Source organism: Paramisgurnus dabryanus, chromosome 9 (assembly GCF_030506205.2).
Source record: "Paramisgurnus dabryanus chromosome 9, PD_genome_1.1, whole genome shotgun sequence".
NCBI lineage: Eukaryota > Metazoa > Chordata > Actinopteri > Cypriniformes > Cobitidae > Paramisgurnus > Paramisgurnus dabryanus.
The window spans coordinates 20,810,467-20,828,644 of NC_133345.1; the positions used below are offsets into that span (position 1 = coordinate 20,810,467).

At 35.8% G+C, this 18,178-nt stretch overlaps 2 protein-coding genes across 4 annotated transcripts in view; both read right to left on the reverse strand.

Annotated features, from left to right (window-relative positions):
* Positions 1–3,828, reverse strand: part of cd82b (CD82 molecule b) — a 23,196-nt gene extending 19,368 nt beyond the window's left edge. The window contains exon 1 of the mRNA XM_065283074.1: positions 3,689–3,828. The gene's annotated coding sequence lies outside the window, so the exon portion shown is untranslated. The remainder of the gene's footprint in view (positions 1–3,688) is intronic.
* Positions 3,829–5,653: 1,825 nt separating this feature from the next.
* tp53i11b (tumor protein p53 inducible protein 11b) overlaps positions 5,654–18,178 on the reverse strand; it is a 52,527-nt gene continuing 40,002 nt past the window's right edge. For all 3 annotated transcript variants that reach the window (XM_065283076.1, XM_065283075.1, XM_065283077.1), the window contains exons 4-8: positions 13,016–13,074; positions 12,482–12,530; positions 10,790–10,886; positions 9,133–9,234; positions 5,654–7,799 (exon numbers count right to left, since the gene is read on the reverse strand). In XM_065283076.1, coding sequence (XP_065139148.1) covers positions 7,666–7,799; positions 9,133–9,234; positions 10,790–10,886; positions 12,482–12,530; positions 13,016–13,074 — 441 coding nt within the window. In that variant the 3' untranslated portion in view covers positions 5,654–7,665. The remainder of the gene's footprint in view (positions 7,800–9,132; positions 9,235–10,789; positions 10,887–12,481; positions 12,531–13,015; positions 13,075–18,178) is intronic.

Genomic DNA, 18,178 nt, shown 5'->3' on the forward strand with positions numbered 1-18,178 from the left:
CAGACACTTGGACTTGGTTTAAAGATAATTAGTTTTGCTATATATATACTGCTATATATATAAATTTAAAACACCTCAGATGCAAAACCCTCTAAGTGCGTCTAAACTAAACTATCATTTTTATCATACTCTTGATGGATTTTGCCAACAAAGCTGTATTCCTGAATGGCCTAAGACTGGGATTACGCAGATTTGAAATCCAACATCCCCTTTGCAGAACACCACCTCCTGCCCGAAGCCCCCATAGTACAATGATGACATGTTGCCTTACTACATACAATAGACAAAAGCTGTCCTATCAGCAGCACAATACAAAAAGAGCATCTGAACATGTAGGCTACTGTATAAGCAAGCTTTACACCGCTGATGTTGCACTGACTAGTATCACAAGAAAGAAATCCAGCATAATCACTGTCTACTCTAAAAAATAAGTTCCTCCAAGTAACATTCTGTATTCATGAGAATAAAATGCCTTGAGAAGTACTTTTCATGCTGACTGACATGACTCAACAGCTCAGTTTAGTAAATAGGTAACAAACAAAGTTTTTTTTCCCAGTGTCAAACAGAGAAAAACATAATAACTAGTATGCAGAGCATACACACAGTACAAACTGCATATAGTGACCCTAAAAGACATCACTGTAAAGGCAACATAAAACACAAAATATCTAAATGGCACTGCATTAAATACCACAGTATCAAACCAAGTAACATTAATTTATAGATGAATCTATTATGCATTTATTATTTCATCATGCCTTTTGTCTTCATTATCAGTTTATACTATATCTTCTGTCTCTTGATTTTCACATTTTTTATATTTTTGCATCATTTTTTTATAAATAATTTTCATCATAATGCCACTTGCACATACATGTGTATATTTAGATAATATTGCTATTTGGACCTCTGGTTAGATGAAAACTATATATTCTAGTTCAAAGGTATCCAACATGGAGCCAGCGGGCATCAGTGATTGTGAGTTGCCCGCCAAAGCACATTCTCTTAATAGCATCAATTTTAATATTTATTTATTACATATTTTATATTAGCTTGGTTTAAAAACGTTTTGAGTAGACTATAAACAAAACTTTTGAGTAGACTATATCATAAAAGTAGCCCTCCAGATTGTTTTATCCATTGTGTTGGCCCTTGCTCACAAAAAGATTGGAGACCCCTGTTCTAGTTCTACACTACATTAAACAAGGTTATTCTGCTAGGACACTGGTGTAAGCATGAAAGGCATTCACTAAAATGCCAAACTGGTAAAACTGCTCAGATGTTAAATAAGCTTTGATAAAAGCCATGCAATGACAAACTTTTTAAAGGCGTGAGTGTGCAACTATTAAAGCCTCTCTTCATATGGTATCTACAGTTGTTTAGACGCTTGGGCAGTAAAAAGAGGTGCTTTTAATGAGAGAGACAGGAAATTACAGGAAAAGAGGGGAGGACTGGGATGTGTGCACGACACAAGCCGGAACTGAACAACTACTGTATGTGGGAGCCCCTACTCCTCCTGTCTGTAGCACGTGCATCATAATATAAGGGAGGTGCAGGGAAATTTTTAATTGCTGTCCTCAAGGAAATAAGGTGGCAGTAAATAGACTAGCAGCCTTTATTAACTACCTATTAAGTTAAATACATTAAATATATACTGTACTGTCCTGGGTGGGTTCCAAGAGTAAACCACAAAAAAGTTCAAACATGACCATGCCAAGTATAACTTCTCGAGTTTGTTTGCAATTTAGACTGATCCCAAAGTCCCAAATTACTAGTCATGCTAGTACTAATTCCCCACACTGGTTCACAGAAGATGCCATAACCTTATGATTTACCCCAGCCGACATCTTTTATACTCAAAGGGAGCTAAGGCCATTCCTATGGTAACCATAATTGAGGCACCATGAATGCTCTACTTAAAGGGGAAACAGTCTCACGCCCCAGTTACCCATGAGTATACCCCTTGCACCCCTTCACTAAGAAGAAGGTCAAGCCAAGTCTTCATCAACCACATCACAAGTACTGCAAACATTGGGGGAGGGGGTGCAATTATCAACCATCAGACAAATCTCCCGAGCGTTATGCTATATTTGTCAACATGTGACATCAGGGGAAAAGCCTGTATTAGGGGAAAAGTATCTTTTTACAGTTTTCAAGCCCACTTTGGCAATTTCTATTACAACACTTCTAATCTTACAGTGTCACAAGATGAATCACTTTATCAGGGAAAACACCACAAGCAACTTTTGCCTGACCTGAGGTCCTCTCCCTATGCATGTACTCTGCCTTTCCCTATGTTAATACTTAGTTAGCTTCAGATTATACAAATTCACTTTACTTTACTGGTCTGTAACAAGAGGTGTTATTCCTACATGGAAATTGGGCATAAAATCTGGCATAAAAAACCACCAAGCCTGAATTTCCCTCATGAAAAGTCAAACGTAAACTAAGTTCCTGCTGTATGTCTGTCTTGGCAACATAGCTTTCAAAAACAGTGTTATCCCATTATTAGCTGGTTTGTAGAGTTTTCCAGCAAGAAAAATCAGTGCGAAAGAGAGAGAGGACATCTGTATCCTGGCCCTCCAGTCAGAGACACGTCCTGGGAGGTCTGCCAGCCCTTAACCTTTTAGGGACCTGAAGAAGCACCCACCACTCAACCCAAACAAAATCTTGGAACCATTTCCGCATCTGTGCATTCATTGCAAACTTCCACAGTACTCGCATCAGATCAGTGAAAAATAAACAAAGTGAATCATTTGCAAAAGCATAACATGATTTTTTTCCAAAGTAGGACACGCTGCCAAATCAACATTCTTTTACTCTAAAATGAAAAGATAAAATTATCTTGACCAACTCGTGGGTCACAGTGTGCTAAGGTGGTATTCGCGAAGTCACATGGCTGTTGTGGATAATGACATAAAAATAGTATAGTACTAGCAATGCCAACAGTTTGCCGTAGGACTACATTGAGTTCATACAATAATTTGTTGGGTCTTATGTTGAATTATACCTGTCAGATGGGTCCATACATATTCTCTTGGTCTAAACAAGTAACAGTTAGTTGGGAGTGAAGAATGGCTGTCAACTGATAAACCTAAACTTTTGTCCTATTGATTTCCAGAATAATTGCCTAGAAATCACATTTTTACCCTGATATTTACAGTTTTTATGAACGTAGGGGAACTGAAAAATCAACGAACCTTGGTTCCATAATAAACATGCGACCAAAGTGTACTAAACGCTTTTGTTTATATTATCCTGTTGCTTGCTTACCACAGGAGCCTTCTTGTTTTGTCTTTAAATATGTGACCCAGGCTAATCTAAACATTAAACTCCATCAGAGCCAACTTAAAACCGAAACAGCATCTGAGGTTTCGGGAAATGACTTGAAGTGCGCGTGAATAATGTTTCGTGCGAGTATTCACGAGAACGCAATGAAAAGCATACAGTGCCACATCAGCGAGCATTTATACAAAGAACAAAACGAAATATATGCCGCAAAGCTAAAATACCATAAAATTAGTTTAATGTACGATGAAAACGCAGTTGTGGTAAGTTACAAAGTCCATTAAAGGACCATAAATACATATTCAATTAGTCATTTTTCCACTACGTCAGAACGGTCAACTAACTTTAAAGTCACTAACTTGTTGCCGTATTGTAATCTTGAATACAAGAAAAAAGTTACCTCTCTTGTGTAAAGTCGCAAAGAATGTCCGTTGAACAGCTGTCAGTAACGTTAGTTCAATGTGACTACCAGTCAGAGTCTGAACAAAAAGCAGTGAGCTCACGGTCGAAAGCATGGGAAACCCCTCTGTTAACCCTTTCACCGCCCTATTGAATTGAGCGGAGGGTTATGGTTACCACGGTTTTTCCAAATAAACATGCAAGAGCAACCTTTAGGTTGTAAGTTAATATTTCATAATAAATGTCCACAGATTTATACTGGAAAAACATTTATACTGTTAGTTTGCTGTATCCACTTGTGTTAGATTTTGAATTCAGATCAATGTTGGATTTTAAAGTCAGGCCATGTTGGTCTTGACGTAAATAGCTAATTTTGATCAGATGTCAATGTGAATTAAGATTTATCTGCAAAAACCATTGTAAGCTAATATTTCATAATAAACGTCAACAGACGTATACTGGAAAAAAACATTCATGTTGTCATTTATCCACTTTGGATTTTGAATTTAAATCTACGTTGGATCCTGATGTCGGATTAACGTTGGATTTTCACGTCAAAACCCAATGTTGGGCAGATTTCAAGGTGAATTAATAATCTGTTATTGTTATTACTGTAAACTAATAAAATTAATAGGGGCTTAAACACCTAAGAGGACCAGGATCTAATTTTGATATTTGACCACAGATTTTACTGTTTTATTGAAGTGACAGTAGCTGAAGCAATTAAAAATACGAATAATGAGTTAATTAAAAGTTGTCTTTAGTAAAGTAATTATAGGCAATATAACAGAAAGGGTTAAGTCAATTTGCCAGGTGTGTTACCTCTGAGCCTGTTGACAACAACAGCATGTACAGGACTCAAACAACAGGTTTAAACAACTTTGCCCAAACATGAAGACGGCTTTTGTTAAGCAGTGGAAGCATTCATCACCCAATGTTAAAATTAATATGACCCAATTGCTGTTCCAAAGCAAATAATAAGTAACGGTAATGCAAAGTAATTAATTGACAGTGGTGCCCTCCTCAGGCCAACAGTCGAAAATACAACTAGTAAGTTTTGTTTTTTTCCGAGAAATAACATCCAAAACGTGCTTTGGGAATACGAAGACAATACAAATATTTTTACATTTTGTTGTTTAATAAATGTATACAATTTAGTTTCAGGCAAAATATAACTACATTTGAAATGACACAACAGTTAGTAACTTACACTTGGGTGTTTTATTTTAGACCTCGCTTGTTAAACCGGATAAAGCAATATTTTGCCCTTGTGATTTTATAAATGGGTTCAGCACCGCATTTATCTTATGAAACCCTACTTTCCACATCAACAAAATGAAACGTTTAGCGTGCCGACGCACGTTACTGACCTCATTAATATGTATATAAATGTTATTTGCCCAATGGGTGATAAGGATTTCATTAATATGCAAATTAGAACGTTAATACAGGGTTAATAAATTTACACTGTGATAACCTGAAAACCCAATTTTATTATTAACTCTGGGAAATACTAATTAAAATATATGATTTAATATGTAATAATAATGATTAATTATGAACTAATAATAATGATTAATTATGAACTAGTATTAATGATTGTCAATTGTCAATCATTTATTATTAATTATTGTTATTTATAACCCTTTTTTAAAGATTGAATAGTGTGAAAAGATAACACAGGAATTTTAATCTAGTATCTGGAATGACCAAGGGTTAAGAATTGAACAGCCCATGCACCGTTAGATGTAATGCAGGTGCTCAAGGGGTCAAATTTCAGGAAAAACTACTAAAATAATGTCTAGAATACCTTTTATGTTACAGCATTGCTAGTAACCACACATAACCTTTTCCTTTAGCAAGGTTCTGAACATTGTTAAGTTTCTATACAAAAAGCTAAAACAAATTTTCTAACCATCTGACCCATAATGATCCATCAACAATAAAAAAAACCCTGAATAACCAGTTGCGATAAATCTTGTACATCATCTTTATTCCAAAAAGAGAACAACGCAGGTCCATAACAATAACATATCTCCATAAAATATTTACAAAGACATTTAAAAAGTACAATAACATCCCTTCAGTAACTTTTTATACTGTGTATCATCTGCAGACAGCTGAAGACATTATCTAACTGGATTGTTATTTCTAACTGCATGGCATGATGGCAAGAATTCTCAGGAGGAGATGTGAATACTCCATGAGTCATGTTTGGCATTTGCAATCAAGTTCATTAGCTGGGCATGTAGAGTTTACTTTTTAATAAGAGGTTCTGAAAACCACAACCATACAACCAAAATTTATTTTTTAACTACTTCGGATACATTCTGATATAACATTTCCTATTTATAGATGGGAAAGATCTGAAAATAAGGATGGTTGTTTGTGATGAAATTAGTACAAGCAAAGAATGAATGTGTTTACATGTAAAAACAGAAAAACAGTGGTTCACTAAACTGTCCTAAGCCTCAAGAAGGTCGATCCTTTAAACTTTCCATTACCTATTTTTAAACCATTCATTGCAGAGTTCTCAACAACAAAACACTTCACAAGACCTTCCAACAACGAATAACCCACAAGTATCATGGTAGCCTTTAAAAATAGACATTTTCTGTGTTCTTCCTAAATGTATTGCTTTCATTTACCATGTTATGATACAGTATGAGCATGTTTGCAGTGAGAATAAAGCTAGAAAAACGTAATGTTATTTCAAATCCCATTATTTTTGTGTGGGGGGTAATCAACGAGTATGGAAACTTTTAAAAAGCATACCATAACACAAAACAGCAGACATTTATATACACTGTACACTTTCATTTTGTGCCCATCATTAGACCATACACAACTCTAGTAACATGAGATAATTTCATTATTCTGGAGCACAAATGTTTTGTTGACTACACACCTTGGACAATAAATGTGCAAGTCATACCACAAACCTAAGTTTAAAAACAAAACAAATTTTACTTTATGCCAAGACGTGGGACAGGCCAATAAATAAGCAACTGGAAAACTGTTGCTCAGCATAAAATACATACAGTTCTGTTGATTTGTCCAGACAAAGTACAAACAACTGGCAGTGTGCTGACATGGAAAATGTGTGCGGTTTAAAATATTAAGGCAATATTAGGGAACTGTGAGGGGAAATACTGCTACATTACTTGTTAAAATGAAGGTGACATGCTTTTGTGCTACACAACCATGTTTTGTGGCGTTACTTAAAGAGAAAGGAGTTGTGGAGTTATAAACTTAATAAAGTATTTACCTAAAATGTTAACTGTTTGACAAGTTTCCAAAATAGTGAACCTGGAGGGCATCTAACTGTGCAAACTAACCCTTGTGTCTGTCATCAATAAAGTATACATATTTGAGATGTAACCACTGCCATTCGGGAAAGCAGCGAGACTGTAGCTATACAGCAGGTATTGTTTTTCGTTTCAGTGTTAAAGCAATCTACAGTAATACAGATTTGCCCACAACTGTTTCATGATCCTAGTATACTGTAGTAAAGGCAGGAGGCAATGTATTAACTACTTAAATACTGAATGATTTCGTTTTTCAAAAACCTGCAGTTAAAAAACACATTCTAGTGTTTACTAGCCACACACGTCACATGTCTAGGAGCTAGTCGTCATTGGCATTACTACAAAAAAGTTTTATTGATACCATAACTACAGACAATTACGCCAACGTTCCAAGCTCGGCTACAGTGTGCAATACTTTATACAACAAACGCTGAATGAAAAGACCTACAGTACACTGCGACTGCACAATGCAGAAAAATGAAATTCACTTGAGCATAAAAAAAAATGGGGTTTTGGCATTGTCCTTGTCGTAAGGCTCAACGCCAGGTCAACAGGTTGATGTCGTTTTAACTGTGTCACTGTTCAAAGCTTCTGATGAAAACTCCAGCCCAGCCGTCCATCACTAAATTCCCTAAGCACCAGGAGTCTCGTACTGGTGTGTGCGAGACTCTCAGATTTTCTTCTGCCGGCGTCCCAGATGATAATAATAGGACAGCGTGATAATGAGGAAGAATATGCGACTGAGGAGGAGGAGGATAGCAGCATTTGGCAGGGAGCCGAGTTCCACCAGAGTGATGGTGGTGACTGTAACATAGAGAAGTGTACACATGCATATATAAGACAAATATTTTATGCTACAAATATTTTGAAAATGTATCATATTACAGTAAATAATTAGAGTACACCCTTGAAAAAGCTGTTTTATTTTTAACACCGTTGAGTCAAAAAGGGACGAACACAACCTGCTAGGTTGTAATTTAACCTATGCTGGGTTGTTTTACCCCATTGTTGGGTCAAAATGGTTTGTCCACTGGTATTGATATGGGTAATTGCATATTTGTAGTAATACAGATACATATACCAGAAAATATAACAATAAATCAGAATATAGTGTCATCTTTTTGAAAACTAAAAATGGTTTATCACATGAAAATAAAATATATTTAATTAATTCAATTTAGGTGAATTAAATTTCAGTGAACGGTATTTTGTCTTTTTATTTATTTTTTAGCTTGACATATTAAGATTATCATTTGGCATCAGGAAAAAAGTCATTATGTAACAGTAAATTTAACACTGCCTGGTCACAACCACTGGAGGGCAGTATTGCCATGAGCACACACACCATTCAGAGCAATGAAGATTTAGGGGTGGTTTCCCATACAGGGATTATCTTAAACTAAGGCCTAGTCCTGGTTTAATTAGGAAATATAACTAGTTTTAAAAAATATGCCTTACTAAAAATATTACTGGTGTGCATTTTAAGGCAAAACAAAAGGCACTGATGTATTTTAAAGTGACACTTTGTAGTTTTTCAACCTTCATAATATATTTTCAAGACCCTTGTGATGGTACATCGACTTAAAATAGGTTGAATGACATGTCCACCATAGCCTGACGGGGTCTGTATAGTTTTTACTTGTAGTTTTAAACTTGGGGTTTTGGGTAGTAACCCGAGCACAAAACAAAAAACTACAAAAATCTGCTTTACGGCATACGTCACTTCTCCACTTCCTCAAATTCGGACGTAAGAGTTTTTTTAATATAAACTTTAACCAAGCGACCACCGTTACAACTGGCTTGTACCAGAAAAAAATGAAACCCATGAAATTATATTACATGACACATGACATGCTGAAAGGCAAACTTTGTGACCTAAATAGTTGTCTTCTCTTCCTTTGCGACATTGCTGCGGCGCTTGTGGTCTCTAGGGGCGCTAGACGAGAAAAATACACGTATAGCACCCCCTAGTGGCCAAAAAGTTTTATGGCGTGCCTTTAAGATATATCAGTGCAAGTTGTTTTCAGTTTGGACAGCTCTTACATTTATTTAAGTCTAGGACTAGTATAATCCCTGTCTGGGAAACCGGCCCTTAGTATGCATAAAACATGCAGATTTACATCTCTTTAATACAAACCTAAAAACTGGATGGCAAAGTAGCAGGCCTCGCTAAGTAATGTCCACTGAATGATAACCTTCTCAACAGTATACAAGCCGTTCCACATGATCAGAGACAGACCTGCCAAAACAGAGCAAATAAGAAAAAATAAGAGTTTGTTAGAAGAAAGCAATGTAACTTTTAAATAAGGAGATACACACACACACACACACACACACACACACACACACACACACACACACAACCTATAAGGATGAAATTAGCATTACAAGATGGGATGTACTTGCACATGGCAAGACTCGTCTACAACAGCAGTGTCTCATGATTATTCATAAGAATGCTTGACCTTATCCTATGAGAAGGAGCTGTCTCATAATTATGAATTACCATGTGACCTTTTCCCAAGCAAACACTTCAAACAGTGAGATGACACTATGCTAAAATATACTGAGAGTTTTGTTCTATGTGTTTGCAAAATCTGTTTAAAAAACAAGCGTAAAACCTACAGACGTCCCAACTCCGGTCCTTGTGCCCCCCCTTCAAGAATGTTTTAGATGTCATCTTATATGAAAGACGTAATTTGAATCATCATGCTCCTTCCAGAAAGTATCAATTTCTCAATCGAAAACCTGTATCCTCCGGAGGTCGCACAGTCATCAAGCCGGGTTTATTTAAGTTAAATGAGCATTACATTCACAATTCATAAGCATATTACAATGTACAATTAACTAAAAATAATAGTCAACATTATACATTATACACTATACAACATTAAATTTGTGTCTTTAAGACGTATGCAGAATACAAATGCAACCTCCGGAGGCTGGAGCCTTCCGATTGAGAAATGGCCTGGGTGAAATCAGGTGTTTTATATAATGGAGACATCTAAAATGTTCTGGGAGAAGGGGCCTGAGGACTAGAATTGTGAACCACAAAATTTTTTGGGATTTTTAAATATGTGGAGCAATGCGGTGCTACGCTTGTCACCCAGTGTGTGACCCCCTTAGTGCATTTACATATATTTTCAAATTTACAGTAATGTATTGTAAGGTCCCGAAACAGTCAATAAATATCTGTCCAATTATCTGTGAGAAAATAACTAGCAGAAACAGAATACTTCAGGGTCAATTTCACTGAGGGCCAGATACAGTAACTCACCTAAATTAAGTACCCAACACCTGTATGCTGACAGACAATGGGTATTAAATAAGCAATTATAGTTATATGTCCCATATTTTAATCAAGTTTTGAATGCCAGTTGACCTAAATTTTATCAGGCATTTAAAAAGCTAAATAATTGTCCGGCTCATTTGTGTAAATTCATTGTCTGCTGTTAACTGCAGCAGGCCAGTGGGAGTCACATTTAATGTGCAATTAAATGAGCAGTGGAGAGTGTACAGTCCCTCAGGGATATTTCCTTTACACAACACAATGGCTGACTGACCATTTACTGTAGCTGCTTGACAAACGCAAAAAAGCACATCCGAATGAGACTTTGTTGTGTGGAAGGATATAAAACCACTCGGGGTGTGTTTTACAATCCAACAATACAGTAGATGTGCTGCCCACATAAGAACGGTTAACTTGGTATGTGAGAGATCATTAACTGTTGCCACGCTGTTAAAATTAAAGACATACTGGAATAAAACACAATTATTTTTGATTATGAACTTACTGAGAATGGCTCCTCCGTACAGACGTATAGAAACACTGGTGTCTGTTTGCTCTTGATCGAATACGACCTCATACAGCTGGTTAGGAAAGATTAATGCCTTTAAAACACACAGAAAACACATCATAGTTAATGGTTAATAATTTAGTTATGATATCGCTAATAAAAATAAACAAGCATTCAAGAGAACACATGAGGAATCAAACTTTATTTACTGACATATAAAAAATTTAAGATCGATTTATAACACTGCTGAACACCCATCACATTCATGGTTTATTGTACTCTGGAGTTTTTTCACTGTTGGCTTTCAATTTATAAACTCAGTCACACTGTTGCTTGTGAGTATATTTTAGCTATGTTTAATCATGCTAACTTTGTTTCGTTTATAAATATGTGTTAAAATGAATAAGTGATCATTCTTATGTGATTCAGGATCAGACTTCGACTAAAACGGCTATATTCAATTGCCATTATTTACCATACAGTTATTAAAGCATCTTTACATTACAAATGGGGACACAGACACTTATTTCTGATGCAAAGATGTCAGCCAATAATAACAGTCAGTGGAACTAGGGTTGCCAAGTTTGCGGTTTTTCTGTGGAATGGGGCTCTTGTGAGTGGAAGGTGAAAGGGTTAATCTGCTGTCCATCTTAAAGAGCACCAATGATCCGATTCACGATTTTACATTTCCTTTAATGTGTATTAGTAAATGTTAAGGATATGCAAAAACGTTAAAAGTTATTGACTCTAGCGTATATCTCTTCTCTTGGACTACAACAAACACACGGATTGTAGGCAACAGTTTACTTCCTGGGATTAGTGATGTAGTAAAGACCGACATTATCATAATTCCTCCTGCTTGGACTCACAGCCTGTAAGTTAAATCCTGTCAGCATTGCATTGTGAGCGAATCTTTCAAACATGGTAAGGAGCGTCACATTTCCGGCTGACGTCAGAGGTATTCAGGCCAATCACAACGTACAGATTAGCTGGCCAATCATTTTAGGAAGCGAGGGAAATCTGGAGCTGCAAAAATGTACGGTATGTGGAAAATAATGTGTTGTTTTACCTTAAACCAAGCAAACACATTGTATTATACCAAACACACAAAATAACATTGTTTTAAGCAATTAAATACAGAAGATGCTTTTTTATAATTCCTTACATACAGTGCTTTTTAAGAAACATACTAGTGTGATGCATAAAAGTGAATGTAAAATATGAAGAGTTTCAATGCAAAACAAGATAACTCCGTTTTTAACATTTTTGTCAAAACATGTTTATTATTCTGTTATCATGTTATTATTTTGTTTTATGGTGCTACTTAGCTATATTCTTTAAGTTATGAAGGTTTAAATCAAACAAACCAACTGCAGTTGAATTGATATTAATTGGAATTCACAACCAAAAAACTAGATTTCTGAAAAAATAAAAAAAACGCAGTCATTTCGTTTTGCAACGAAACTCTTCATATATATTTTGAGTTTTGGCATTTGGCCTTAGGTCATTTGGCTATTTTTGGGATAACGATGTGGGCTGGTTTCAAATGGTCATTGGGCTGGATGTATTACGCAAACCTGGCAACCTGCAGTGGACATTTACATTTTAGGAAAATCAACACAAAACCTGCAAATTTAAAGCTTCAATTAGGAAAAAAATATTTAAAAATACATAAGATACAGAACTCACCATGAGTGCCATGACTGTGAAAACCACAGCAGAAAACAAAATCCACAACCTTTACAAGAAAAAAAAAACATCACAGTGAATAACACAGACCGCTTACTTTGACTGTACATTATCTATTCTAAAACTTCAACAAAAAAAAAACATACACATACTGTACTGTCCTACAGCTGAATAGTGTAAAATACATACCATAATTTGAACACAGTACAGTTTACAACATGCAACGAATGTACATAAACTACTAGGCATGCATGCCAAGAGATTTTCCCTGCATTAGTTTGTTTGCTTTGGTGTACAAACAAACAAAGCTTAAACTTGACTTTCAGAAGAGGGATACAACATCAGAGGCTGAAAATATACTAGTATGTATTATCGAGCTCAATGGGATAAACTATGGCTTTAATTAAAGGACTATTGTTTTTGTCTTGGTGACTCAAGGCACAATCTACTGAAATAAATGAAGTGTGCTAAAGAAAACTCCCTGAGCACTACAGTGCAGAAAACATATGAAACGGCACTATTATTTGCTATTACCTCAGTCCAACAGGCTCCCGAACTGCAAACTTTATCTCATTCCCCAGCATCTGACTGATCTGAGAGCAGTAAAGAGGTCAAGTGAACAGAAAAGGTTAAAGAGAGAAATAGAGGGATAAATACAACAAAATAAAAAATGTTCACTTGATTCATTTCTCTCACATTATAAGACTTTTGTTGTTCCTCATTCTGCATTAATTTCTGATCATACACAACAGCATCAGTCTAAAAGCATGGTGAATTAACAGTGCATGGTGTGTTATCCACAGTTGTGTAGCATGAATCATAAAGACATCTTTAATTAAAGTGATGAAACCTGCCATCAGTGCTGACATCCAGGGGCCACAGATAGATTGGTGGATTAATAACACACTATATTTAGCATGAAATCCAATTTGATCGCAAATTAACAAGCGCAGGCACCCAGTCTCTGATGACTTCCACAGATTCAAAAATATTCAGGTTTATGGCTGTCATTCAATGTAGCAACTACTCGCTCTTCATACTGTAGCTGAAAACACAAAAGCGCCTGCACTACAAGGAAATCAAAGTGTTGGCAGAAACCTTTATTGTTGAAGCACTTTATTTAGAAGGTGAGAACGTTCTATCATTAGCAGCTTATCACAGATTCCCATATGGCGGCTTGAAACCATTTAAATAAATTTTCACAAAACAATAATTTTAAAGATTACACATTAAATGTTGTCTGCATGTGTCCTGAACGTTCCCAGGCATGCTGGGATTAAAGTTAGTAGATCAGCACTTAAGGAAGGGTGAAATCGCACAATCGATCGCTCTTCTGCAAACCTGTGCGAGGAAGAGCTTTTTCATTTAAGTCACATTGATTGATGACATCATGAAGCTCTTCAAGCAGTGATGGATAGCAAGTGCTACCATATAGCTTAGTGGTAGAGCATCGTATTAGCAGCACAAAAGGTCATGGGTTCGAATCCACATACCGATTAAAACTACATGTATACACTGCAAAGTTGCTTTGGATAAAAGCATCTACCAAATGCGTAAATGGATATGGGCAGGATTATGGGTCGTTTATTTTAGTGGCTGCTCACTTAACGGCAAAATACTACTTATTGTGATGGACTAGCTCAATATTAAGGCAGTAGTGTACTGTACCAGGCGAGTAGTGAATTCATCTACATTATGCAGCTTTCTCTTTAAGACCGCAGGATGCAAACGTGAGCGCTCAGTGGGGTGATAAAACAGAAAAATGACAGAGAGCGACACAATGGAAGCAGAGAGCTGGGAAATTTGTTTGGAGGGTTACAGAGAGGACACACTATGAGGGTCCCTGTAGATCGTGGCACAGTGGATACAGCACGTACTGACATGCTAATGAGTCAAATATTTAATTTAGGGACTGTCAGGATACAGAAATGCTTTAAAACCAAACCCACAACACAATATACAGTACACACAGATCCTTACTTCCACCATGACCAATAAAGAGCTTTTATAGTAAACAGAAATAATAGGGTTATTCTTTGGTTGTAATGCCTGATACAGTGCTGCTGCCTTGAGCTGTCACCAAGCATACAGAAAATTATGAACAACAAAACCCCGATGCCAAACCCTGAGAGACTGTTTTGCGTTAAGGAAATGACACAAAATACAAAGATGTCACGGTGGGAAGACACACACAAAGAATAATTTTATGGTTGAGAGAGCGAAGAGTGATGAATGTGGAGAAAATAGCATTTCTGAGGGAGACAAAAAGACTGTCAAAAATAGCAAGATGGCTACACAATGACACACAATAAAGCTTACGCTTCTCTCCGTGAGGTGACAGTGCTGCCCAATGAGGCAGACACCCTGAGAGTTTTAGGATTTTGAACATTTTTGATAAAGATTATGGACCTACATGAAGAAGAAATATTAAAGATACTGCATCATTTCTCAATTAATAATTTCTCTATTAAAGGTGCAATGTGTAACTTTTTAGAAAGATCTCTTAACAGAGATGCAATATAATATATATAACTATATTATCAGTGGTGTATAAAGACCTTACATAATGAACTGTGCACCGTTCTCTAAAATGCTAGATTCTGATTGGCCAGTCGTGACATTCTACTACTGCTCAAATCTAAAATATAATTTTAACAGGTACAGTTTAATATTACACAAAAATTAAATGTCATTGTCTATTTATAACATATCCGAAAATAAATTTACAAATGATTAATCCAATGTGTCCGTGACATTTGTTCTGAAGAAACTGTTGGGGCTTTTTTCTGTGATAACCAATTCATTATCCCTTACTTTTTCAACTTGTTTTTACTTGATCTAATTGTAATGTTAACTGGGCATCTGTCATTTTAGATTCTGAGATATGAAATATACCAATATATTTTTATCAGAAATGTTATTGTTTGTGTATGGCTATGTAATGTTTTATTACCTTAGAATGAGCCATTTTTATCTACATACACCACGGGTCTCCTCACATGGAAGTTGCTATTTTGTGCTAAAGAGCGCATTTTGTACCTACAGAACAGAGTCGTATAATAAGAGAGTTACGAAACGCTTTGATCTCGCCGCCGCGCGGTCACGTGATTCATGTAACGTTCTACAGTTCCAAACCAAGCAGGGCTGTCAATCTGTTTGCATAGGTTTTCAGCTATTTTAGGTAAATATTAGCTTGTAATGTGAATTGATCACTATACTTACTATGTTTATAACGTTTTTTTTACTAGGTAGTGATGGAAATTCAGTTAATCGTGACCCAAAGATAACTGTGGTTATCTATAGACGGTTTCAGCAATAATATCATAAACAAGCGGCTGTCGCGGTCCGCACGTAACTTCCAGTAAACTCCGCTAATAATACATAACAACAAAGTACTTTAAACGTAGTTTATTTATATAACAAGCAAAAAAACAACACATAGATTACCTAGGAAACCAAAACATGTGTTATTTTCGACGAGGCATTTGTTCAAGAGATCAGTTTAGCAACTAGTCAAAACGAAACCGGAAGTAAGGTTCGGATCCAGATGTGTATCACGTGCATCAGATGAAACCGTCTATACCAACTACAGCAACACAGTTTATCTTTTATTTTTGTAGCAAAAATATGGCTATATAAATGGATATCAAACTGCTAAAAACATAATTCCTACACTTGTACTATATTAAAATCACAAAAAAAGGTCGCCAACGCGGTTATTTGTAACAGTGAAGCATAACAGAAACACACTAAATTCATATTTAATTGTATTTATAGTACACATTAAATGTTAATATAATTATACATGATTTTCGAGGATACATCACTCGTATTACTTACCAAACACAATGAAACACATAGCAGCATTGTGAAGCAGTGTGACTTTCTTATAAGGCATTTAGCTTGTCGCTGTTGCCCCCTAGTGTTACTCGTAATATATAAAAAAAAGATAAGTATAAAGTAGATGGCCACCAGTAATAAAATATTAAACCATTAAATCTATATTATTCACAAATTATACACAACTCATTAAAATATAAAAATTTTACTAGTTATTATTAACGAAAATCATTACCTACAGCAGAGTTCATAAAATATCACTGTTGACTATATTCATAAAATGTCTGAAAATGTAAAGAGAAACGGTAATTTCATCGATTTACCAGCAGGTGCCATTGAAATGAATGGGCTTAAGTGCTGCGTTTGTAACTATTCGTCACTCCATGACACGTTGTTACTTCCACATTCCATTCTTACAACGGACGTCTATGTGAGTGTCGTAACTCTCTTATTATACGACTCTGCTACAGTACATTGTCTCAGATGACAACATAGTTGTCCTAAGGTAGCAAACATAGCTTTTTATTGCATTTCGAAGTTTAGGTCAGTTGCATTCTCACTGCTAGATGCCGCTAAAAACACACTTCATCACTAGGGCTGTAACGATTAATCGAGTGTCCCATTAAAAATGCCTGTCTGAAATCGATTCTGAATCGAAACGGCTGCGATTCTGTGTTTCATACACAGCTTGTGCGTATACTACGCCATTTGGTCAGTAGGAAGTTTATAATGTGCATTTAAAAAAGCAACACTTGTCAAACAAAATCATTAAAAATATTCTTTATTATTTATGAGAATACCTGAAACAATTTGAAGAACAGCGATATAAATATTCCTTCAGACGTTTCCTGGAATAACGTTTGTAATGCTGCTTCTTCTGTGGCACAAAGGGAGTTTCTGCACAAGAGCGCCCCCTGGCTTTTGGATGTGCCGGGATTTCAGCGTAATTCATTAAATTCATTCATTGAGAAAACGCGCATTTGCACGATTAATCGTTACAGCCCTTTTCATCACTTCAATCATGCTTGGAAAACATGGAACATCAATCAAAGCTATGTTAAGCATGCATTCTATTACTATTCGGAACCATTTCGGACCCCAAAAAGAATTCAGACAGTATAGTATGCATGCAATTTATTATTTTATTAAAATGCATAATTTAAAATTGCCTATGAAATGGGTCAATGCTATAGGTTGATAAAAATTTGTAAGGTTAATTTAAAACTATTTGCAAGCTGCATGTAGAAAATCCCTATTTTACAAAAGATCCCATGGAGTTAAGGGTTGTTCACATTATGAATAACATTATCTATAGTTTTTTTTTTTTATATTAAAGAGAATAATGGAGTTAACACCACAACTACTATAACAATAAAGATACAAGGAACAATATCGTTGGGATCACATTTTTTTTAAGTGATGAACAATAAACCATTAACAGTCAATCAAATCTATTCGAATTTAAAGTGCTTGCGTATTTGATTAAAGGTAAATGATTTGAGCAAGTACTGCGGGACGCAAGCGAATAAACAAAGTTATCATTATCTTCTAGTGGTGTGGATGCTAATATAATTATCTTTATAGTTAACGTTATGGTTATTGTTAAAATGTGAACGGCCCTTTACAGTGAACGCATGTATGATGATACTTTAATTTACTGACTACTTTTGCAACTGAATGAAATTAATAAAAGAAAACTGCAGGTCAGAGCCTGAACTCGGGTGATAAAAGTCAGGCAGAGCAGAGAAAGAAAATTTATAAGAGCTATTACCAAAGCCCAGCTTGATGTAAAGAAAAAGATATGTAAACAAAAACTGTGCTTTTGAGAATATCTAACATTGAAATGATGAAATAAAA